Source organism: Gambusia affinis, linkage group LG20 (genome assembly GCF_019740435.1).
Source record: "Gambusia affinis linkage group LG20, SWU_Gaff_1.0, whole genome shotgun sequence".
In the NCBI taxonomy this organism is placed as follows: domain Eukaryota; kingdom Metazoa; phylum Chordata; class Actinopteri; order Cyprinodontiformes; family Poeciliidae; genus Gambusia; species Gambusia affinis.
Window position 1 is genome coordinate 9,803,843 of NC_057887.1, and position 23,014 is coordinate 9,826,856.

At 39.0% G+C, this 23,014-nt stretch overlaps 1 protein-coding gene across 2 annotated transcripts in view; it reads right to left on the reverse strand.

Annotated features, from left to right (window-relative positions):
* Positions 1-23,014, reverse strand: part of LOC122823171 (rho GTPase-activating protein 44-like) — a 61,567-nt gene that overhangs the window by 18,225 nt on the left and 20,328 nt on the right. For both annotated transcript variants that reach the window (XM_044102523.1, XM_044102522.1), the window contains exons 2-13: positions 11,435-11,474; positions 10,858-10,977; positions 9,751-9,827; positions 9,538-9,649; positions 8,640-8,716; positions 7,207-7,324; positions 5,872-5,940; positions 5,699-5,780; positions 4,207-4,334; positions 3,707-3,818; positions 536-617; positions 365-445 (exon numbers count right to left, since the gene is read on the reverse strand). In XM_044102523.1, the coding sequence (XP_043958458.1) occupies positions 365-445; positions 536-617; positions 3,707-3,818; positions 4,207-4,334; positions 5,699-5,780; positions 5,872-5,940; positions 7,207-7,324; positions 8,640-8,716; positions 9,538-9,649; positions 9,751-9,827; positions 10,858-10,977; positions 11,435-11,474 (1,098 nt within the window). The remainder of the gene's footprint in view (positions 1-364; positions 446-535; positions 618-3,706; positions 3,819-4,206; positions 4,335-5,698; positions 5,781-5,871; positions 5,941-7,206; positions 7,325-8,639; positions 8,717-9,537; positions 9,650-9,750; positions 9,828-10,857; positions 10,978-11,434; positions 11,475-23,014) is intronic.

A 23,014-nucleotide genomic window follows, 5' to 3' on the forward strand; every position in this document is an offset into this window, starting at 1 on the left:
CAAAAAAATCACAAAAAGTATCACGCAATCCTGAAGGGACTGAAAAGTTGCTCAATAATATTAGTTAATTTTAAGAATTAATTCATATTTTAACAGTTTGTGAACAGGTTTTATCAATACATTCTGGCACAACCGGCCCTTTAAGAGCATTCATGATCTTGATTTGGCCCAAAACGAAAATGTGTTTGACACCGCTGGTTTACGTGGACAAATCTGAGATGTTACACCAGCTGCATGCATCCTTCTGTTCTCCTGCTACGTCTTACACTGAAAATCCTTTTCTTTATTTTTGTACTTGCATTGCAGTCGTTACCTGCAGGTACAATCACAAAATGAAGGAAGAGAACTTAAAAGTTTGACTCACTTGAAGTTGCTGTTGTTGGCACACGGCAGCTTCTCGCAGGCGCCCAGCAGAGCCTGCAGCCTCTTCTCCTGGTCCTGAATGCTGCAGAACAAAAGAAAAAACTCTGTCAGTTATTTGAACACAGATAAAAGAAAACATGTTTTGAACTTGTTATTCTGTGAAGATACACACTTGGAGGCCTGGATCCAGTCACTGTAGAGCTCAAAGGTCATTAGTGGCTCGGGGAGTTCACGCAGGTACGACTTTAAAGCACCTGAAGAGAGAATAAAATTACAACAGGAATGCGTCGCATGCATTTAGTATGATCGTGTGTGCAAGCATGCAGAATATGCGCATGGGGAAAACGTATTTATCGCATAACATTACAGGGTCTCGTGAAGTACTATTCCACGTTGCAGTTATTTATGCTTTCACACACTATGTATCAAAATGTTCAAATTATTTTATACTCAGAAGCGTAACGCAATCCATGCTAGGTTCAAAGTAAACATGTGGATCAAGGTGTTCTGGTCTAAAGACAGTAAAATTTAAATTTCTGTTTAAGCAACTTTTCAAGAAAGAATGGATATAAATTTCAGTCTCCAAATATGCAAAGCTGGACACGCGATTGAATCAGAAAGCACAACAATACATGCTAAATTATAACATTTCTTGCATTTCACTGCATAAGGTCACATAAAGCCAATGAAATACATTGAAGTTTGTTGCTGTGCTGTGACTAAATGTGAAAGGTTCAAGTGGCATGGATATTTTCATGAGGGTTTGTACATTTAATTTCTACCTCTGCTTAAACTAAGCTCCAGCTTTGCAATGAAAAGAGAGTTTGTTTACATTAACATAATCAACTCTGAAGCTACTTTTCCCATTTTTATGTTCGTCACATCTAAACAAAGCAGCGCAGACTGAGAGAGAGAAAGTATTATTTTACTTTTATAATTTAAGTGCCTTGTTGATATGTGATCTGCTTCTTTTTTTGCCATTTTCCATTTGAATGTCTCTCTGAAGAGACAAAATGAGCACCATTATCTGTATTTTGTAAACGTTCTTTCACCCACATGATTTTCACCGCAAACATAATTATGCTGAGGAGAAAATGAGCCCACGTTTCCACAAATCTCTGATGCATTAATGACATTTTTCTACTGATGTGAGATAATGGTGAAAAATGATGGCCGACGGTAATCATGGTGTGACAAGAAGTAAACATTAATGGGGATGAAAACTTTTTTTTTTTTTTTTCCATTAGAAATGTGTCATAGATACAAACACATCTCCTACTCCATGACACCAAACAACTTTATTACTGAAGAAGGTTTATCTTCGTCACTTTTCATTCGAATGTTTTCCTGGTATTTCAGGTCCACTATTGGTCACAAGTCAGTGTAAATGTTAGTTATTAATTAATTTGGGGGTTTTAAGGACGCATTTGAGTTGTTCTATTTCCTGAGTAGAAAGATGATGCAACCACAGTTAATTTTGAAAACAAGAACTGGGTTTTAAGTTTCAGATTTATTGAAAATAAGCCAATATAATGACTATAATTTATATAATCTATAATTATATTATACTATATTATATATAATATAATGTAATATATTATATAATAGTATATATTATGTTATTATTTATATAATAATAATTTATATATTCTTCTATTATATAATATAATTGACATGTCTGTGACAGACTGCCGACCTGTCCAGGGTGACTCCGCCTCTCGCCCTAAACTGGAGATAGACACCAGTACATAGACATGTTGATGGTTATATTGGTGTACCAAGTGTTAAGTTTTGTAATACTCTGCAGACTGTGTGTTCACCAGCAGTAAACCTATTAAAGCAACAGAAAACACATCGGCCCACAGTGGCTGACAGCAGGTGTCGGCTGACTGGGCTGCTTTCCAGTTTGTCTTTTCCGTCTCTCTGCTCTGCTGTTTTTCATTTCCCAAAGGAATGAGTAAGATTGATGACAAACATCAGGGCATCCCTCACTGGGAAGCGGCTCTGCATGCACCTTTAAGTCTGCTCAGCTGTGTCTAAATTCAACCGATGCTGTATGTTGTTGCTGCTACAGAGAAAATGGGTTTCTGATGAATGCACAGAAATTCTGTTTTCCTTTCCAACGAAGACAAAAAGAGCCCAATTCTCCTTATGAACTGACAAGAAATGGCTTTTGCACAGACCTCAGTTTTATTTCCAAATGGCTTATGTTATAAAAAAGTGACTTATGTAAAAACTTTATTGCTTCAATAAAGTAGTCTAAGCAACTTTATTGCTGGGGAAAAGTATATAAGTCTAATTAGGCTGAATTAACAGGAAGATTTTAAAAAGGTTTTCATTCCTGCTCTGTTTTGCTACATTTTTCACAGCTACTCTTGTGCTCTGTTATTATAAAATTTAATATAAACATCCCAATTTCGCAAAGTAAATCAAATGTTTAATTAATGATCTCTGCATTTAATTTTTTTCCTGATGTATTTGATGATTCATTCAAGTATTTAACTAATTAATTGCTTCTTTAATGTATTTACAGTTTTTCCATCACTTTGTAATCAAAACAACCTGCCAGTGAATGTTTACTCTGGTAAGGGAACTTCTTAAACAATAGCAGTTCAATGAAAAATATCGATTTAAGGCTACAACACATCTCTTAGCTTTTCTTATTCTTGATAAATGTGTTTTTCTCTGACAGCAGCATTGTGCAGCAGTCAGCTGCAGCAAAAAAAAAAAAAAAAAGCAGTGCTGTCATAAAAAATGTTTAAAAAAAAAAATCAATAACAGCACCATAATAGCCTGAAAGCTTTTCTTTCTTTTGTAGTCCATCGTGGTTCTGATTTAAAAGCAGTGAAGTGACAGTGGCACACAGAAAACTGATCTTTTCTTTCCTCCCAGCTGCAGCTTCGTCCAGCGATGAAAACTCTCTGATGTTACTTACATGTGGATGTAATCAGACATTTTCTTTTCATTTCTGCATAAGAGCACAGACTCTGAAATGGGCGGCTCGATTTGAAGATACGACATTTTTATAACATTCAAAGGTCGAGTTTAGATGGAAATGCAAATGAAAAAGGAAAGATCTGTTCTCCTGTTTTTCCCATTTTGAACAGAAGCTAAGATAAATTGGCCGGAGAAAATAAATCTCCCGGATTAACAATTAGAAGTTCCCAAAGAACAAAAGGAGTGTAGTGGAAATTTTATAAATACTTCAATTACGTTTATTTATTACGGACTGTTAGTGTCATTTTTCCTTCTGTAATTTTATACTACCACAATAAAAGATGAATTTATCGTCATGCTTTTTAAACATTTTTACCAGTAAGCTGTATTGGCGTTGCTCACTCACCTGCAATGGCGTGTGGGTCTGTGGAAAACTCCTGGACGTCCATCACGCCACAGTCCAGAGACGCCTTCAGCTTCTTCAGCTTGGAGGCCGAAGGAGCGATTCGGAACAAACCCTGAAAACACAAAACATCAAGCTGTCACAGCGGAAGACAGGTTGGACAAACGTCGTGTGAAACATGTTTTATTATTGTTAATAGTAATGAGAGACGTCAGGAGGGGAATTTTGTTGTCCTAAGCTGCAGGGTTGATCAGTTTCTCTTTAAATCACCGTGGTCCAGCGGTGTAACTGCACAGCTTTGCATCCCCAAAACGCAAAAACTGGATAATTTCTTGCTGTAGATTTTTAATTAAACCAACTGGGATTTTTTTCTTTTTTTTCCAAGCCGTGAAACATTTAAGTGTGAATCTCATTAGGAGTCCCTGCAGTAATTAAGACTGACTGAACGTACAATAATGCTTCACTTTCTGTAAATGCGTTTTGTAAGCGTGAAGTGTGTTTACCTCCTCTTGCATGCCGCACTCCAGCAGCATAGTGACACAGGCTTCAATAGGAAAGGCGATATCTCTCCCACTCAGCGCTAAGTGCTCCTCTAATGATTTCCCGTAGCATGGTTTTTCCACCCAGGTCTCTGTCAAACACACACACACACACACACACACACACACACACACACACACACAACCACGCACACACACAATTAGATAAACAGCACTAACTCTGCCTTAATAATCCCGCCATGTTCCAATGATTGCTACAGATCAGTATTTTTGGAAAATTTGCTGTATGAATTAATTTATTATCTGAAGCATTTTTCTGTGTTTTCTATAATTATAGTAGCCGTTTAACTTTAGGACCTCGGTTGAATTCAGCATAATTAAAACTTCCTTTAAACGTTTCCATGTAACACTCCAGTTACATAATGTTTATGAATTTTTGCTTGAAACTCAGACTTCTCTCCACCTCTGAACTTCTTCTTTAATTTTATTACTATCCTCTCAAATGTGGCCTTTGCTCCTAACTACGTAATGAATGAAAATAACCAAGAGTGGGCGACATATACTTGTTGCTACTGACAGCTTAAAGATTTTTTTCAAGCAGCTCCCATTTGTTGGGGCTCTTGGTTTAAAGTTGGGACTTTTAAAGAAAAGCTCAGGGATGCTTTTCAAAATAAGTGTATTGGTCTTTCATAGGTTAAAAGGATAAAATAATCAAAATTTCTAATCCGCTTAAACCGGCAATAAAGAAGGGTTTTATTTACGCTGTCAAAATGAAGTTACTACGTACTCTTCAGAAAACAAACAGTCTCATGTGATCTGGATTACTGCTGCTTTCAGCCTCCCAGTTGGTCTACACCAGCAATCAACCAGGGAACCATATGATGAAAACTTCAAACATAATGCAGTCAGATACCTCACGTAATAAAATACTCATATTTGTATATTACTATAGTGCAGGTGTTACACGCAAACTTTATAAATTTACATATTATCGCCAAAGTTACAGTGTGATTTTATAACAAAACAAGGATCCAAAATCCCAATGTTTTTTTTTTTTATTTATGCTTTCAAAATTAATCACCACATTATTTTCAAAATAAGACATTAAATCTAGTGTAAATAGGATCATTACTGGACTTTAAATTCCTTGTAGAGATAACCAGGTGAACAAGAAGAGACCGATTTGATCCTTCAAAATGAAGTTTACCGATTCTCCAAATAAATGAGTCAGACTTATGGATAAGCAAGTTAGTAATTTCATAACACAAATCTTGTTTTTTAAGGTTCGTCTTACTGCAAAGTTACTTTCCAGTTTTTTTCTGCAAACAGAGCTTCCCTAGTTGTTTTTCTAGTTGTGTTTTATTTTCCCATTTTTAAATTACAACAAATGCTGCATTTTGCATAACAGTACTTTATAATGTACACGTCACTGTCACACGAACTGACACAGACACTAAGAGAGAGGCAGAATCACAATCTGTAAACTCAGACTCACCCTGATGAGCTTTGATCTGCGGCAAAACACACTGAAGCAGCTCTAACGATTTCCTGTGGTACTCTGCCTGGACTTCTATCAACTGGACAGAGACACAGAGAGACCAAAGGGTCAGCCGAGGACAAGGGCTGGTTGGACGCCTGCGTCGCAGCTTGTGCAGCTGTTGGACTTACTGTCTGGAAGTAGCTTGCATAGTCTATTTCTTTGGCCACAAAACTGTACATGTCGGCTGATAACTGATCCTGGTTAGACAGAAAACAAGACAACCGATCACACAAACCAACTGCAGGCAAATAGGGACAATAATAACCTGCTGTTATGATGGAAGTCGTCCTTGGAGGACAGTGAAGGTACTGATGTAATAAATGAAAGGTGCCAAAACAATCCCTTTTGTAATGTTATACTCATAAAAAGGCTTAGAAATCAATAAGGTTTTTTTTTAGGTTATGTACTAAAAAACATCTCTTCAAGGTAAACTTGGTGCAATAAAAAAGTAGCAACCCCCTTACAGATTTCTTCTTTCAGATCAAATATATGTTAATATTAAATAAAATAAATGCACGGTGCAGTTTTCAAGTGATGATTTCATTTCCTGGAGGAAAAATCTGTCCAAATCAACTGGCCCCTGTGGGGAAACGTAATTACCTCCTAACAATAACTGGTTATGCCACCCTTGATGGCGATAGCTGACATCAGGCGTAACTGCTGGTAACGAGAATTTTACAATACTATAGTGGGACTTTAACTCACCCTCCACACTGGAGGGTTCTTGAGCATAAACAGCTTGTTTGAGATTATGACAAAACATTTTAAGTCTAGGCTTGGAGTATCCGACAAACTCCAGTTTTCAAGAGCTACAGCCCTACAACAAGTTTTATTAGAGTGGCCTCGCCTGGAAAGGTTCTCCATTGTTCCATGTTTTCTCCATTTCTTTTCTTTCAGCTGTTCACTGGACGTCTTTCTTGACTGGTGAGGTAATATTGAGACTTTTTTTTTGACAACCTCATGTCAGACAGTTTCAACTCAAGACTCAAGACTCCCCGACTCCTACAGGCCTTTTATCATCCTGTAGCCGCTTCCTTTTCCACAGAGGGCCAGGTTGGTTTGTGTTATGTTTTGGTCACAACATTGAAGATAATGGAGGCGTTTCACTGTTTCATTCTTGTTGTGTTGATTATTCAAACCTCCACCGTGGATCAGCTGTCACTATTCAACTGCCATGTTCCGTTCCCCCGGGCTACTGTTACCATAGCAACTCTGAACATTCCAAATGCATAACAGACTTCCCCGCCGTCCCCCTCCCATTAGTAATTAAAATCCTCATTTGAAATTAGCTTTTTGTTTTTACTCAGGTTATCTTTGTTCAATATTAAAAATCGTTTGATGATCTGAATCGATTAACTGTGACAATAGAGCAAAAACAGAGAACAACTACCAACCAGGAAGCAAACAGTCCTTCACAGCACTGCGTTTCTCTCTCATTGACATTTAAGATAATATTCACTGACTCGACAGATCTCCATGCGGTTGGCTGCCTCCTCCATCTCTTCCCTGAGGTGGTCGGCCTTGGCTCCTGTTGGCTGCAGATTGCTGGATAGTCCCGAGGATTTGTTAGACTGGTAGTACCTGGGCAAAACGTATGTCAGGGTGTTTGCAAAGTATATACGCCGGCGATGTGGTTTCAAAAATATTTTATGCATCTCTAAGGCCTTCAAAACTGTTACGAGGACGGTAAAAGATGCTTTTGATTTTTGTTCCTGAAAACGAATCTAAAAATAAATTCAACTGATTTATTAAAATAAGCAAAACAATGAGTTATAATTTTGTCTCCTGAACTCAAGTTATTTCCTTTTCTAATTCTGTCCTCCGTCTGTGTGTCTGCATAGTTGGCTGGCTTTCCGTCCGAGTGCAGATGATGTGGAGCGCTGCCAGAGGAGTTCTGCACACAGCAGGACGACGGGAGAAATTGCTTCATATTTGGGTCACTTTAAAAACCCACCAGACTTGACCGCAGTGAGCAAAATAACATCCTGAATGTCACTGCTGATGATAACTCTGATACAACAATGAGTCAGCAGGAGTTGAAGAAAGAAATGAAAATATGGTCTGAAAATGTCATGGAAATATTTACATTTTATAAGTTACTGTCTGTGCTGTCTAACACAATGGAATAAACTCATAATTCAAACATCTATTAACTAAAATTCATTGTAACAATAAAAGATTATTGTCATTCTTTGAAGTAATGAAATCCTTTGAACTTTTCCACATTTTGTCACATTACAGCTGCGCACCTTATGTATTTTACTGTGATTTTCTTTCTTTGAAATACTCCCTCCATTTCCTCGCCCTCGTTTATTTTCATTTCTAACTTGCTGCACATCCGCTCAGCTCTATCTCTTCATCCAGCCAGTCAACAAAAGTCGTTTTCTTTTTTCTTCTTGTGTCCCGCCTCACATCCAACTCACTGTAAACCTTTCTCTTTGCCATGCTCTTATTTTTTAGAACAATTTGAGAAGCTGTAGAGATTATGCGACAAGGTTTGAGGTGCTGTTTGGTGTTTGTTTATAAAAAATTAAACTAAATTAAATATTTTCGCATTAAGTATGTTTAATAGCAGGTGTGTGAGCATGAATCAGTCTGCTCTCTCCTGTAGTTTAACAGGAGCAACGTTAACAGCGTGCTGAGCCACAAAATTATTAAATAATGTCGTAATAAAGAGTAAATGTCTCATTCAAATAGCAACAGCCGGAGGTGATTGAGTCATTTTAACACAGAGTGCAGTGTTGGGAGTTCACAGGTGTGCAATCAAATCCTGGTGACATTCAGTGGGAAACTTCAGCAGGATTTTGTTCACAGGGATAAAGTTTCCCAGTTCGTAGACTGGGAAGCGTGATGTCTATTCACCTTTACAATAAAGCCATGCATGTTTCCACCTCACCTTGTGCGAGCAGAGTCCATGTCCAGGACCAGTTTTGCTAAATGTTTCCTTTGTTTCTGGATGTTTGGGATTTCCACCTGAGAAGACGGAGCAGAGAGTTGTTGTTTGATTTAAAAAAGAAGAAGAGGAAGAAGATGATGATGATGCAGAACAGTTTTATTATTGTAAGCGGCACCACCAGGCATGTGTTTCACAATTATCTAAATGTGGAGCAAGCACTGGAAGCTCCTCGTTCTGAGAATATTGTTTTTCTACACCAACCTGGTTTCTAAGTTTCGACACACTCAAAATAATATTTACTTCTACGATTAACTCCTTTGCATCCTTTAGCTTAAGAAATATAAGAAATTCAGGACTCTCCTCATTAAATCAGGTCTTTATTACAAAATTTTCAAATATTGATGTTTAATCTCTTTTTTTCCCAGCATAAAGAGTGAATTAATAAAAACAATTTCATTATTTTGCTTGTTCAATAATAATAAAATATTAACAAAAGTCTGGATTCCAACTGTGAAAAATGTTCAGAGACCCTCTTTGGGCTGAAATAACTGCAGAGAGGCACTTCTTGCAGCTTTCTGCTAATCTCTGACATCAGTCTGTAACTTTTGTCTCACTTTCAGCTGCAAGAAGTTAGCAGTTTTTTTAATGCATGAACAGCCTGTTTTAAATCATCCCTAAACACATTTATAAAACAATATCTTAAATGTGACTAGGTATACTGTAATCCTAAATAGCCCAGGTCTTTTTTTTTTCTTTTTGAAAAGTTTGACTGTATTTAAAAATAGACTCGGTCCAACCCTGCAATACAGTGTCAAAAAATGTTAAAGTCTTTAATAGCAGTAATAATTTACATTTTCTGAATTCAGACTAAGACATGAAATAAAAGAAAAATGTCTACCTCTGCTAGGTCACACAGCGGTTCGATCACATCCTTCTCGATGGTGAGTTCGAATGAGATGAGCTCCTGAGCCAGTTTTTCCTGCGTCTCGCCACTGAGCTTCAGCATCTTCCTGCATCCGAAGGCGAAACACGTTTAAGCAGAGAAGTCATCACGGTCTCTACTCACTGGGGTTTCCTTTAAAAATGTTGTGACAGGTATTGGAGCACTCACCCCAGGAGAGACTCGTCCCCCAGCACGGCCGCCCCCTCCACCATACATTGTGCAAGTGTTGTAAGAGGAAGCTTTTTCTGAAAAGAGACGAGCAGAAACAGTCAGTGAGTCAGCCTTAGCAGTGAAATGTGTCGGCAATCACCGAAAACCGTGATTAACACGTGAGACACATCACGTGTCAGCACAGAAAAACCGATGCATTCAAAGAATCTCCATCAGCATTTTACGGCGGCCCTGACTGTCATAAAGGTTTAACGACTCTCAGTTTTTAAAGCATTTTAGATTTTGAGCCGGAGATGATCCAATGCCTTCCTTCCTGATTCCTTAAAAACAAAACTGATTCGACACTTTAATAAAGCTGGAGATGAAATACCCAACTTTAGCCAACATGCCCATATTTGTTGTAGTACATTGGCTGGACTGGCAAAAATAATCAACAGAGAAATTGTGGATGCCTGGAAGTCAAGTGTTAGTACTGCCCCTCTGGTTGGGTCACCCTGAGTAATGAGTCACATTGGAAAATATAATAGATCATTAAAAATAAGAACATGTCAATTTCCCAAATAAAACTCTGGTATTATATATATAAGGCACATTCTGTTTCTTACACTTTTATTATTAGACAAACTCATCAGTTTCATCTTTCTATTGTTTCTTTGATTGCACAACCAGTTCTAATATAGGAAGGATGAAACAGAAATGATAAAATTCAATATTTATAGTTAGTAATAAAATCAACACTTAAACCACATTTAGTTACAGCCCAGTTGAAAGGTATTTTTGTTCTGTTCTTCATTGATTTTCTTTTCCTTCAAGTGTCCTGAAACGTTTTTAAGATATGTTTTTACCAAACATTTCATAGACAAAATTCTCAAATAATGAATCACAGCCTTGTTCTGATTCTATCTAAATGATGTTTAGCAAGCAACTTACTGATTGCAGATTCCAAATCCATAATCCAACCTTTAAAATAGAAACAAAAACCTGTATCCTCTTTGAGGTAAAGATAAAGTCTGCAAAGCACCAGCTTTAATCAAATCTGTCGAGAAACCCCAATTTTCACACAGTTTAATGTTTTTTAGCAACCTTTGGACAGTCGAGTCTCACCGAGGGCGACCTGACAGACTTCTTGTCCACGTCCACACCCTGCTGACCCTGCAGACAGGCAGTCAGCTTCTTGTGTGTGCTGTGGGAAACTTGCTTGACCAACTCCAGTCGTTTCTCGACCTGAAACAAACACACAGCAATACAGAAAACGCACATGAGAACGACTCGACCATGATGGTATAAAAAAAAGAAATGGTATGATTTAAATAAATTTAGACACTGTAGCTGTTTTATGCTGGCATATAAACACTATTACTCCACCTGTGCTTAAACGCCTTTCATTTCATTATTAAACCAACCCAGTGGAGCAGACTCTGATGCCACCGAAGGCATCATTAATCTGGTCAATTACAATGCTGCACCCCGGATCAATCACTCGGGACGTTCAGCCTATTGTGCTGAAGAAAATTTTTATTTCTGCGCTCATTACAGTTGCCTGAAGGCGGCTCTTGGAGCCATTTGGAAAAAGTCATTTCATGATAACCGAATACTTTGCACCTCTAATGATTTCTTTTTTTTCCCCAAGAAAGACCCTCACTCAAGTGCTCACACGTATTTGATGAAGACTTATTAGTACCTGCAGTAGGTCCTCACTCAATACTTCTGTTTTTTCAGCTCTGGAAAAAGAAAACAAGACAGAGAGGAGGCTGTTAGGGCGACGAGGAAAAAATCCTTTCTGTGGAAAAATGACAGCTGAGAATGTCTGGGCTGGAAATAAGTGAGATGAAAATACAACATGTATTACATTTGTCTCAATGTAGCACTCTGCGAGGATACATTTTCAGACAGAATCATGCATATCACACATTTTACATATGGGTTATGTTTTTGTGTCCTTGTCACAAGATTGTCAATGTCATGACCTCAGTAGCTATAGATAGAAAACAGGAACGTCTTGCTAATATTTCTAAAGCATCACAAACATGAGTTGCTGATCTTGCCTCTTCATTGTCATCGACGTTACAGCCTCTGCACTTTATCTTTAATAGTAACAGGTATATTTTAGATACATACTGCAGCCTGAATGTACACCTTCCTTTGGTCTCCCAACAACCAGCACAGCCAATCCTGGCTGCAATTTGTAGGTGTGCATGTATCTCATGGCTGAGAGCCAAAGTGCAAACCAAGGTTCCTGTCTGTGGTTCAGTATTTCTTAGGGTGGAGATAAGGAATTGTTTAATTGGGTTATTCGCTCAGGGCGCCAAAAGGCTTCAACCGTCTCTGATTTTGGAGATGGTGCTCAGGAGGAGAACAAAACTAAACCTTTTTGGTTGATTTGCAACAGCAGTGATGGAAAACCAACATGGAAAATCCCCTGACTCACTCCATAGCTACGGGAAAACACGGTGGTGGCAAGATCATGGTGTGGGAGCGTTATTCTTTAGCTAGAATAGCGAACGTTCATGTTCTAACTAACATGAATGCTTGTTAGAACGGATGAGAAGATGGATGGATGGAGATAAAAACAGGATAATCCAGGAAGAAAGCATGTTCAGAGGTTTTGAGAAACAGTCAGAATCCAAATGAAAGTTAAGATCCGGGCCATTCCTGAATTAAACCAAGCTCTCATTATCAGGCCTTTATAGAACTTGATTACATGGTCAGGGGGGAAAATCAGGACATGTTTAAAGAAGGAAATACAAAATAATTACTGCCTAAAGATGACTAAAAACAGCCAAGAAACTGTTTGAAGTTTTCAGAACCAATGCCTGAAGTGCGTAAATTGTATAACAAATATAATTAAGGAAATTGAGCAGGTATTTTCTTCAGAGCAGGCTGAATTACTATAAAGAACAGCAACAAAAGCCAACTTAAACTTAAACAGACCAAGAATAAGCAACAAATCAAATGGGTCCACCTCACCAAGCTTCCTGAGCGGCCCTGAGAACCCGCCCACTGAGGCAGCATCCTGCCACAAACAGAGTCTGCTGCAACATAGTCCAATAGAAAACCCTCCGGCCGACACGCCGCTGGGGCTGAGTGGACTTACAGCGCCACGCTGCTCCCGCGCCAGACTCTGGTCTGCAGCTTTCTCCTCCACATCCCCCCTGCTGACAGGTGATAACACACCTGCTCTCAGGCAGCAGCCCGGTGACAGGAAGCAGACAGAAAGAGGGGGGAAGCAGAGTGAGAGGAGGAGGCTGAGGAGGCGGCGAGGAAGGGGAATGTCAGTCTGAAGAATTAGACCTGACCAGCCGCTCCTTTGTTTCTCAAACTCCTGTTGTATTTTCTGCTACTCCTGTCAAATGGGTCTCAGAAACAAACTAAAAAAGGTAAAGGCTATATTTTATGACAGAATATACCATCCTGACACAAAGAAAACAATCTCACAGCGGAGTCAGAGGTCTTAGTGCTGCAGCTGAATGATTATTGATCTGTCTGAGGGAAAAGAGGCTGGGCTCAGGAGGACAACGGGATGCTGCTTTTATTCCTCCTCGCCTCCCAGAGTGTCACTCTCTTCTCTGTTTACACAACGTTTCATCAGAAGCAGATATTTAAGCCTGTAAGCATTGGATTTAATGGCAGCAAGAATCCATTTTCTGAAATCTTAACAGCTCTCGGTTCCCCAGATGTGGAAAGATACAGATGTTATCAGAGTTGAACTGTTTACAGCAGATTTCAGACTGACAGAATATGAGGCAGTGTTGGTGAGAAAGACCCGAGGCTTTCTCAGGTCTTTCTCTGGAATAACTGGTCTGTTCAGTTATTATAAGTTTCAGAGTATTTCACAGAATAAAGGGAACACATATTGAAGTTTGCAGTGTGAACTCTTATAGTGTCTAGTGTATTTATACCCTTTAAACTTCTTCACAATGTCTGACATAATAACCACAGTCACAAACTTTTGCCTACTGCTCTTTGCCAAAAATTGTAAGTTCAGTCAGACTGGGCGGGTCGTGCCTTTGAGTCTTCTGACGGGTTGAAAACCAGAATAAAATCTGGACTTTTACTTTTGAAGGGCCATCTTTCACCTTCAGCTTTTGAAAAAGAGAAAAACGGACACATAAATAAGACATGACACGGAAAACTTAATGTTTACTACAAAAGTACGGTAATAAAAAACTAGAGGACGTCTATTTGAACGCATCTCATGTAACTCTCAAAGTGGTGAAATCTCCCCATTCAGTGAAATGCAGCAGCCAACAGCTCCTTGTTGTTGGGTTTTTACAAATCTGTAAGGACAGGAGAAGGCCCACTGTTCCTGATGCGCTAACGATTCCACTCGGGTGGGGAGGGGGGCTCTCGTGAAGCAGCGTGACAACGTTTGCAGCTGCGGAAGGGAGAGGCTGAAAAACACATGCTTCATATTACGGAAAAAATGTTTTAGGCTGGTGAAATACAAGCAAATGGAAACGGCAACTCGCCGACATTGAAAACAGGTGGAAAAAGAACACACGGTACAGAATATTGTCTGGCTTGCACTGCAGCGTTTTGTTAATTCTCTGACTTTGGAAGTGCACCGCAGGATCCAGGACCAGAGCCTCTGCTGCGCGGTCGGGATTTTATTGCAGCAGCTACTGTCGTCACAGCCGGGATTCCCACCAGCAGAGAGAAAACGAGGCGGAGGAGGAGAGACATGATCAGGATAGAAATGGAGAGAGAAAATTCATGTTTTGAAAGATTTTTATTCCCTCAGAGATAAATCATCTTGATAGATTATGAATAGTTGAGGCGGAAGAAAAGCAGAAAAAGAGCAATTTGATTTTCTGAACAGCTCTTTTGACGAAAGGCCAATAAAGTTAGGTCTGAAACAAAAATGGCCAATGCATTGAATTTATACTTGAATAAATTTATGCTTGGGGTAAAGTCCTACATTTTTCCTTTCAGTGAACACACCGTATGTCAATGCTACCAGGTGGACATGCCAATAACATGCTTTAGTGCAGCAGTTAGCTATATTTAGTGCACTAATGTAAGAAAATGTTTGAAAGGAAACAGTTTTCAATTGTCAAGAAATGTCTTTAGTTCATTCAGGCTTCACAGCAACTAGAGAGAGCATGACTTTCAGCAGGTAACAGGAAGGCTGAAAGGACTACAGCTAAGTTGCTCTATTTTATCCTCTGAGATTTCAACCTTTTATCCGTCATGGAATGTTTTCAATTGGGAAACATTGGCAGGCTTTAGGAAAAACCCAAACACATAATCGCCTCTGAACAGGAGGAAACACAGAAGATCAAACCAGCATGAAGGAAGTTTTGAGATGACAAAGAAAAAGGTAGCAGTGATAAGAATGTGATGAACACTGGGGCAGCGATCAGATAAGTCGAATTACTTAAGAAAGGCTTGTCTGAACAATATTTGAACAAAAGAAAAGCATAAACAGAACATAAGCAGGTGTGTCAGTCAAAAACATAAGAATTGGAACAGGTCAAACGTTTCTTTTTAACCCAGACTCATTAACATTTTGTATAATGCAACCAGACTGAATGATGTAATAATATGCACAGTTTTTTTTTCTTTTTTAAAGTTTTACACGGTGAATAATTTATTCAGTTCGGGCCAGACAGGGGGAAATTGTTTATGATGACATAAAAATGGTTCAAGGACAAAAAAATAAAAAATAAAATAAAATAAAAAGCCCCACAGGAGAAAATGTTCCAGGTGAAGTCAAATTACCCAGCATGCCTTTACTGCTAACCAGGGCGGGGGTGGATTTGATGGTTGCTATGGCAGCAACTGAGCAGGTGGGTTTAGCATGGAGGTGTGTGAGGATGAACGAGGCTGTGGAGTGTAATAGAGTCATGAAGGGAGCATGAGGCGCGGTGCTGGTGGTGGAGCTGACATCTGTCACAACAAAAACACCTCGGATGAGATCTGTATCTCTATGTGTCACACACACACACACAGACACCCACGCACGCACACACACACACACACACACACACCCTCCAGCTTCTTTATGCGTCAAGGTCACCTACTTTCTTCTCTCACCGAGTCTCAGTACTTACACACGGGCGATGTCTTTTGTTAGTTTAAGGCTTCTTAACTTTATTGCAGGAATATGCAAATGAGGCAGAATCTGTGCTCACAAAATTTAGCAACATATATCTCCCTAACAAAAAGAAATGTATCTATATGTGGGTATTTTGTAAAAGAAGAAATAAAAAGTATATGTTTCACAAATCAAAATGAAAATGTATGCTACAAAGCTAACAGAAAGCATAGCAAAAAACACTGTTAGCTAAAAACACAAAGAGTGTCTGACTATTTTACTATAAAGTGACAGGCAGTTTATATTTGTCCAAGTTAATATTTAGTCAAAAACAAATGTATCTGCTTAGCAACACATTATTTGGTTACACCTTGGTTCTGATGTGAGTCCGGCACTGAATTACAATCAAACACAACACAAGATAACACAAAACTGAAGGACAAAGCTGCTCCCAGCAGCAAATCAAAATGCTGTTCACAGCCAGAGCTCGGCGAGTCCAGGTCCGGCTCCCCGGAGGCCTTTTCTTTAAAGGAGCTCTAAATCCCTCAAGCTTTTCCCCGAGTTGAATACAATGAAATGGGCCGACTCATTCCAGATTCACCCCGAGTATCTCAGCCCCTACGGGCCTCACAACTGACAAAGCAAAAACAAAAGTGCACAAAGCTCAGAAAATAAAATCAATCAAAGCAGGTTGTGCGCTTCTTTAAAGCCTTAAGAGATTCAGTTTTCACCTTCAGAGACTGAACAATATTTTGTCATGATGACACAAAAGCATTTCGATGAGGAAAAAGTACTGATTAGGGCATTTATAACAAAGTAAGGTGAGCTTAAAAGTAAAATCTCAGATTTTTTCCGTACCAGATCCAATTTCTAATGTTAACTGATTTTTTTCTCACTTTTATTCCTAAAATAAAAATTACAAAAGAAATTTCAAAAAGTAGTTTTTATTTCCATCATCCTTCCTGTGAGTTGTACGACAGAGTATGTTGACAGAACATTAGCAGAAGGAAGATGTAACTTCACCAGAAGAATGTCTTAAAATTATGAGACAAAAAAAATGTTTTTATGAGGAAAAGCTTGATTCATATTTTTCGTTGTATTTTCTTTGTGTTGGCGTTCTCATAAAATTGCAACCCATAATTTTATGTGACAGATCAACATATAATAAAAAATAAATATGACGTAGAAGGAAACACATATGGCTTCCAAGACTAGTTTTACAATCAGAAATCTGAAAAGTGTGGCAGACCTTTTTAAGATTTAAGTTCCTGACCAGTTCCAAACGTAAAAGATGCGCGTCACTCTTGCATGTTTTATATTAAAGTTCAACAGTTTTTATTATGAAAGTAAGTAAAGTTTTTATGTTTTATATAAAGATTTAAAGGATTTTCTGTAACAGCCTGAGGTAAACAGACACACTGTAGGTCATTTTTCATCACATGAAAGAGGATTTTCATGTAAGCAATACTTTTTGTATCTAATTTTCTTTTCTGGTAGGAACCCAAGCTTATAAAAACTTGAGTTTGATATTTTTTGTACATGTTTTAGCACATAAAATATAAAAACCTCCAGAGTAAAACAAACAACAGCACAAAACAGTTTAACAATAATAATGAAACTAGTCCAGATAGATTAGAAATGGTCTAAATATTTATGTATGCACATATATGTGTGTATTACCTCTCTGTTAAACCTGTTAAAAATAACTTCATATTCACTGAGCCGCCTGCAGGCAGGACCTGAAGTGTCACTGAAGACATAAATCTGATGCTCATATGATTCCAGTCGCTGGAACCTCCCATCCTCTGCCTGCCAATACGCGTCTCCTGACCCGACACACACAGAAAACACTCTCAGAGGAGACGTCCTCGTGTTTACATGTGATCTGACGCGATGCCTTCATTTTCACGTCTTTACAGAGACGGCCCAAACAAAACTAAGAATACCAGAGCGACTGCAGCAACTAGAACATTACAGACAGAAGACGCTGACCTCAGGGTCGCAGACTGGACAGCTGTGTTGCTATACGACTCCTTCTTTCTCTCAAACACAAAAATCCCATTTATTTTCACGAGCTTCGCTGTTCCTTTCTGCTCCCAGTAGCTGTATTATGGACATGTGACTTTCTATCTTTGCCAGCTGATGCATTCATAATAAATGCCTATGAGGCAGTTCTCATTCTCCCCATCACCTTTACAAGCCTTTCCAAAAGATTTATGTACCGTTTTAAGACATCTACTTTAATATTTCTGGGCAGGTTTGAGTGAAGAGACAGGTTTGACTATGAACAATGTCTGGTAGGAGCCACGCCTGGACCAATATAAGGTTTTCAAACTGCAATGTCCTGGAGTAAATCTGCAATGTTTCAATGTGTTAAGACTTTTAAAATAAAAATGCACATTATCTAACTTGAAAGTTTTTTCCATTAGTTACTGAGAAGAGAATAAATCATTTTTTATTAGGACATTGCATAACACTTCGTTTGAGGCAGTGTGCATAAAACTGACAAGACACTATTGTAAACATGAAGGAGTTTTCATAAATGTTTTTGACTGTTGTCATGCGGTAAATAATAACACTTTTAATGCGAAGTTGCACTAAAAGGTGCATTAAAAGTCCATTAAAAGTGTCAACTTTGCATTAAAGGTGTTATTATTTACTCAATGACACTTTATGACAACATAAACATTCCTAAAGAGTCCTTTATGTTCATAACAGGTGTAATCGTCATGTTTATGTCCCCTTCAAATAAAGTGTTACCAAATATATTTAAATAAAGCATAAATAAAAACACATTGCTTTATTATATTTTACAGTGGCCTGTCTCACTATTAGAAACAAGCTTCTTGGTTAAAATATATATTTTTTTTATCTAAAACATCGGGGAGCAGATTTATGTGTTTTCCAGACAAATGTTGACATGTCATAGCATAATCAAGTGACTACAGTACGTTAACTTAAGGCGTTTTTGTTTTTTTTATGCTATACATAAATCAATTATGACTTAAACAAATTTTTATTTTGTAATTTAATGCCTTGAAATTGGTAATCTGTCTCTTTAAAAGCTCCCGTTCTTTCTGAAACTCTGCCTTCAGGAAGTCATCACAACATCTTTCCTATATTAACCCCTTAACAACATTTTTACCAGCATTTCACTGAGAAGTAGCTCCTATAATGAGCTCAGCTGATGTCAAATTCTACCGGGTGTTTGCTAATTGCTGCTGCTAGTCTGAAGGAGCTGAAAAGGGGAGGGGCATGGAAACTGCCGCTCTGAGGAGGAGCTGTGCCTTGAAGGCGGAGCTAGGTTCACCCAAGTGTTTTCCACGGCTGAATGGTTGCCATGGAGATTAAAGGTTTTCTCAAACATGCATTAAAGAATCAAGGCAACACACCAGGCATGTTTTTGATGGGGGAATAACATTGTAACATGACATAAAGGTAAAAAAAAACAAAAACAAAAAAACTCAATTTCACATAATGCTGCCTCTTTAAAAAAAAAAAAAAACATCCAGAACAGATGACATTCTGCAGCAACCCTTTTTGTTGAACTGTTGGTAATTTTGACAAACTGTCTGAGTTGTTCAGCAAAAAACGGAACATCTGGTGAAGTGGCTGCCCTCCATCGAACAACTGACAGGTTTTGTTTATCCTCCAGATGTCTTGTACAAATCTTGGCAGGCAGGTTTGAGCTCTGGGGCAGTTCACTCATCCCCTCCTTTTTATCTTTTTCCAGCCTAATTTATTTTCCCCTCCTCTTCCTCCTTACACCCATGTAAAGAAAAAAATCTTTATGCTAGCCTCTCGTCAGCCTTCCCAGTTCAGTTCAGTTCAGTGTGAGGGAACCGGGTTCTGGCAGAGGACAGGCCGTTGGACTCGTCTCTGCAGGAGAACCGATCAGCAGAGAGGCTCCTCTCCTGCCAAGTTCTTGTCATACTCAACACTTGCGGAGAATGACTAATAACTGTGAGAAAGGGGCGAGCGACCAGAGAGACGCCTTTCTGCTGTCGGAGCCGTGAAATGAGTAAAGCAGGTGACGGGCGGGATGAGACGGGTTGTGGTTGCAGGCGTCGGGAGTTTACAATCAGGTCCTGTTGCTTCGTCCGCGGAGGATTCCTGAGTCATTTCTCCGCTCCTGTGATCTTCCCTTCCCTTCCCTCTCATATCTTCTTTTGGGGAAAAGCGAGGTTATGCTGTCGCCGTGGATACCAATGACCTCATTCCTCTTCGGTCATGCAGACGAGGCCTCGCGGGCCTCAGCCTTTGTCCTGCCACATTTCTCAGAGCAGCAGTTTATGAAGAAATTTCCCCCTCTGGCTCATCAGACAGGCAGCTCGCTAACGCGCCGTGTCTTACAGTTTTATGCATTGCAAGCTGGGATTTACAGCATGATATCACTTCCTCTTTCACAAAATCCTGGTAGGTTGTAAGGTAAAAAAATAGGGTAGGCAAGAATAAGCTTTGCTTCGGCCTATTCCTTTTTTGGTAAACTGTGGGTTTGTCTATTGTTCTTTTCTTTTTTTTTCTTTGGTTGCTTCTTGTGTTTAATGCGGACAATTTACCAAAATAAAGTGATTGATTGATTGATTGATTGATTGATTGATTGATTGATTGAAATCTGCCATTGATCACGGGAAAGACATCCAAACGAGCGGATTATACGGGTTTAATAACCACAATTACAAAATTCATCTAAAAATCATCTGGACTGGGTCAAAAATCATAATCTTCCAGCATCCTTAAATGGAAGTCTAAGAGATACAGTTGAGGATATGTCAAATTTGATATTACAGGATGCCAGATAATAATTTCATTTCTTATTTCTTTGCCAGCTGCTTTCATATTTTATAATGTAAAAAAAAAAAAAACTGTGCTCTTTGCACATTTCCCTTCAGTTTTATAGTAAAAAGTTACATGAACTGCTAAATGTTTGACTCTGATCACTGAAAACCACCTGCAGATGTGAAACAAGTTTATATTTATTATGAAATGTTATCTTAAATAGTGTTGCAGATAGTTTCGTTTTTAAACTATTAATACCCTTAGCAGGTCAAACAATTAGAACATCATCAAGAACTTAATGTGAAGTTATTAAGAGATGACGTCTGTTAGATTCGATGATCATGACTTAAGAAAACCCAAAGAAATTAGAGCAACATACAAAACCGTATATTTTGGACAAAAACGTCGTCCAAATGCACTGAAATGTGTCCTGCTGAGGAGGATTGAACAGGTAGGCAATTTTAACCAGTCATAGCACAATTATTACAGCCAAGTAAAGATTATTGTGGTTAAATTTCCCCTAAAATTGAACAGCTTTAGTGCTGAGCTAAATGGTAAGTAACCCAGCAATGCTGTCCATAACAGGCTTCCTATGTAGTTTTGACTCCATTACATAAAAACATTAGAGTGCATTTTACTTCTGGTGATCTAGTCTGCCTCTATATTTGCAATATTAAACAATCATTTGTTCTACATTTCTTTCTTCTGATGAGTACCTGTGTGTGTTGGGGGGACAGCAGCCTTGGGGAATCACAGCACTGAGTTCCTGTCAGCAGCTCACAGATACACACTACATCCACAAGCAGAGAGTCACACCCAGAGAATAACTCGGCGTTGCAGCTGGGATCCGACTTCAGGCGACTCTACCGATTTATGGAGCGGCGTGGCCGGTTCTTATGAATACAGATGAAGGTTTAGAGGAAACTGAAGAGGCAGTCTGCAGGCCTTTATGTGTTTTCTTTATAAGGTGGTATAACTTATTCAAATACGGTATTTAAAACTCTGTATGAATGCAGAGGGATCTTGTCATTTCCTTGATGCTTTTCCTCGGTTCAGTGAAAGTCCAGCTCTACATCTAAATGAGAGTCAGTAGTCATGCTAAGCTGATGTTCACATGCACTTTCTATCCATTTATTTGGCATTATTTATTAATATTACACTACATCCAAAATGTTTTAGTTTTTCATCTAAATGTGTAACTCTAAGTTAAATGTGAAAAACAACAACCCCAAACATCCAGCCAGAGCAACAACAAAATGTTTTAGATGAGATAATATCTCTGTCTTAGAATAGTCCAGTCAAAGTGGACTGAAGATGTATGCTCACCTTGGTATTTATTTAGGGGTACCAGAGTAAAGGGGACAGAAAACAAATGTCACCCTTTCAGATTTTTATTGAGTTAAAAGCCATTTTCCTTTCCTTTTATAATTTAGCTCCTCACTTTGTTTGTCTATGAAATCACAAAACACAGAAGTTTGTGGTTTTTATGTGGAAAAGTTCAATCAGTGTGAAGGTGCTGTGCACAAAATAACAAATAAGTGTTTTGGCTTTACAACAAAATCATGTTTTTCTTTCCTTTTTAAATGCTTCTACTACATTAAAGCGTGGAGTCATTTCTCTACAGATGAGGCAACACGCCTCAGGCTCTTTAGGGTTTCCTTGGACCCAGTAGCCACACACACCCACACACACACACACACACACACACACACACACACATACATCTACAGAACACAGGCATCAGAACCAGGGAGAGATATTTATGGCACTCCCTGCAAGGCCTCGCTTCCTCTTAGCGACCCACATTCGGCAACTGTGAAATATTCATCACTCTTATCGCTACCGATCAGCATGACAGCAACAAACATCAACTCCTGCCGTGTTCGGCAGAGCTGCACATTTTAGCAGTTTGTAAACAAAGCGAAGGATTATATTCCTTCTTTGAGTCAACGAAGCTCTAATGAATGAACCAGGAGAAGGTTTCTCAGCTAAGAGGAACAGGAGGGAAAAAAAAAAACAATCAGGGAGGGGGAAAAGGTGAGGAAAATTTGCTGCATCTGACCCAGAAACAAATATAATCCTTTGCCAGTTCACTCCATCAGCTCCACTGTCTTCAAAATGTCATCTGGGATTAAATCCGTCATCCTCGGGCCTCTTGGGCCGGGCATGGGCAGAGCATCTAATCTCTCGTCTGTCTGCAAACACAAGCAACGTTTTGTTTCAAGCGCACCGTGATGCGGCAAAAGTGAGAAATGAGAGCCGCCACAGTTCTGCAATTCAGCACAAAGCCAGAGCTGATGGGAGGAGGCACGGGGAAACCTATCAGGCACGGCGAGAGAGCGACATAACGAGCCCGCATCACCGCTTGCTGTGGAAGAGCACCTGCTTGGTTATTAGGGAACATATGCTGCTGCTCTCAGCTACAAGTCTGTCTCACAACAAGTG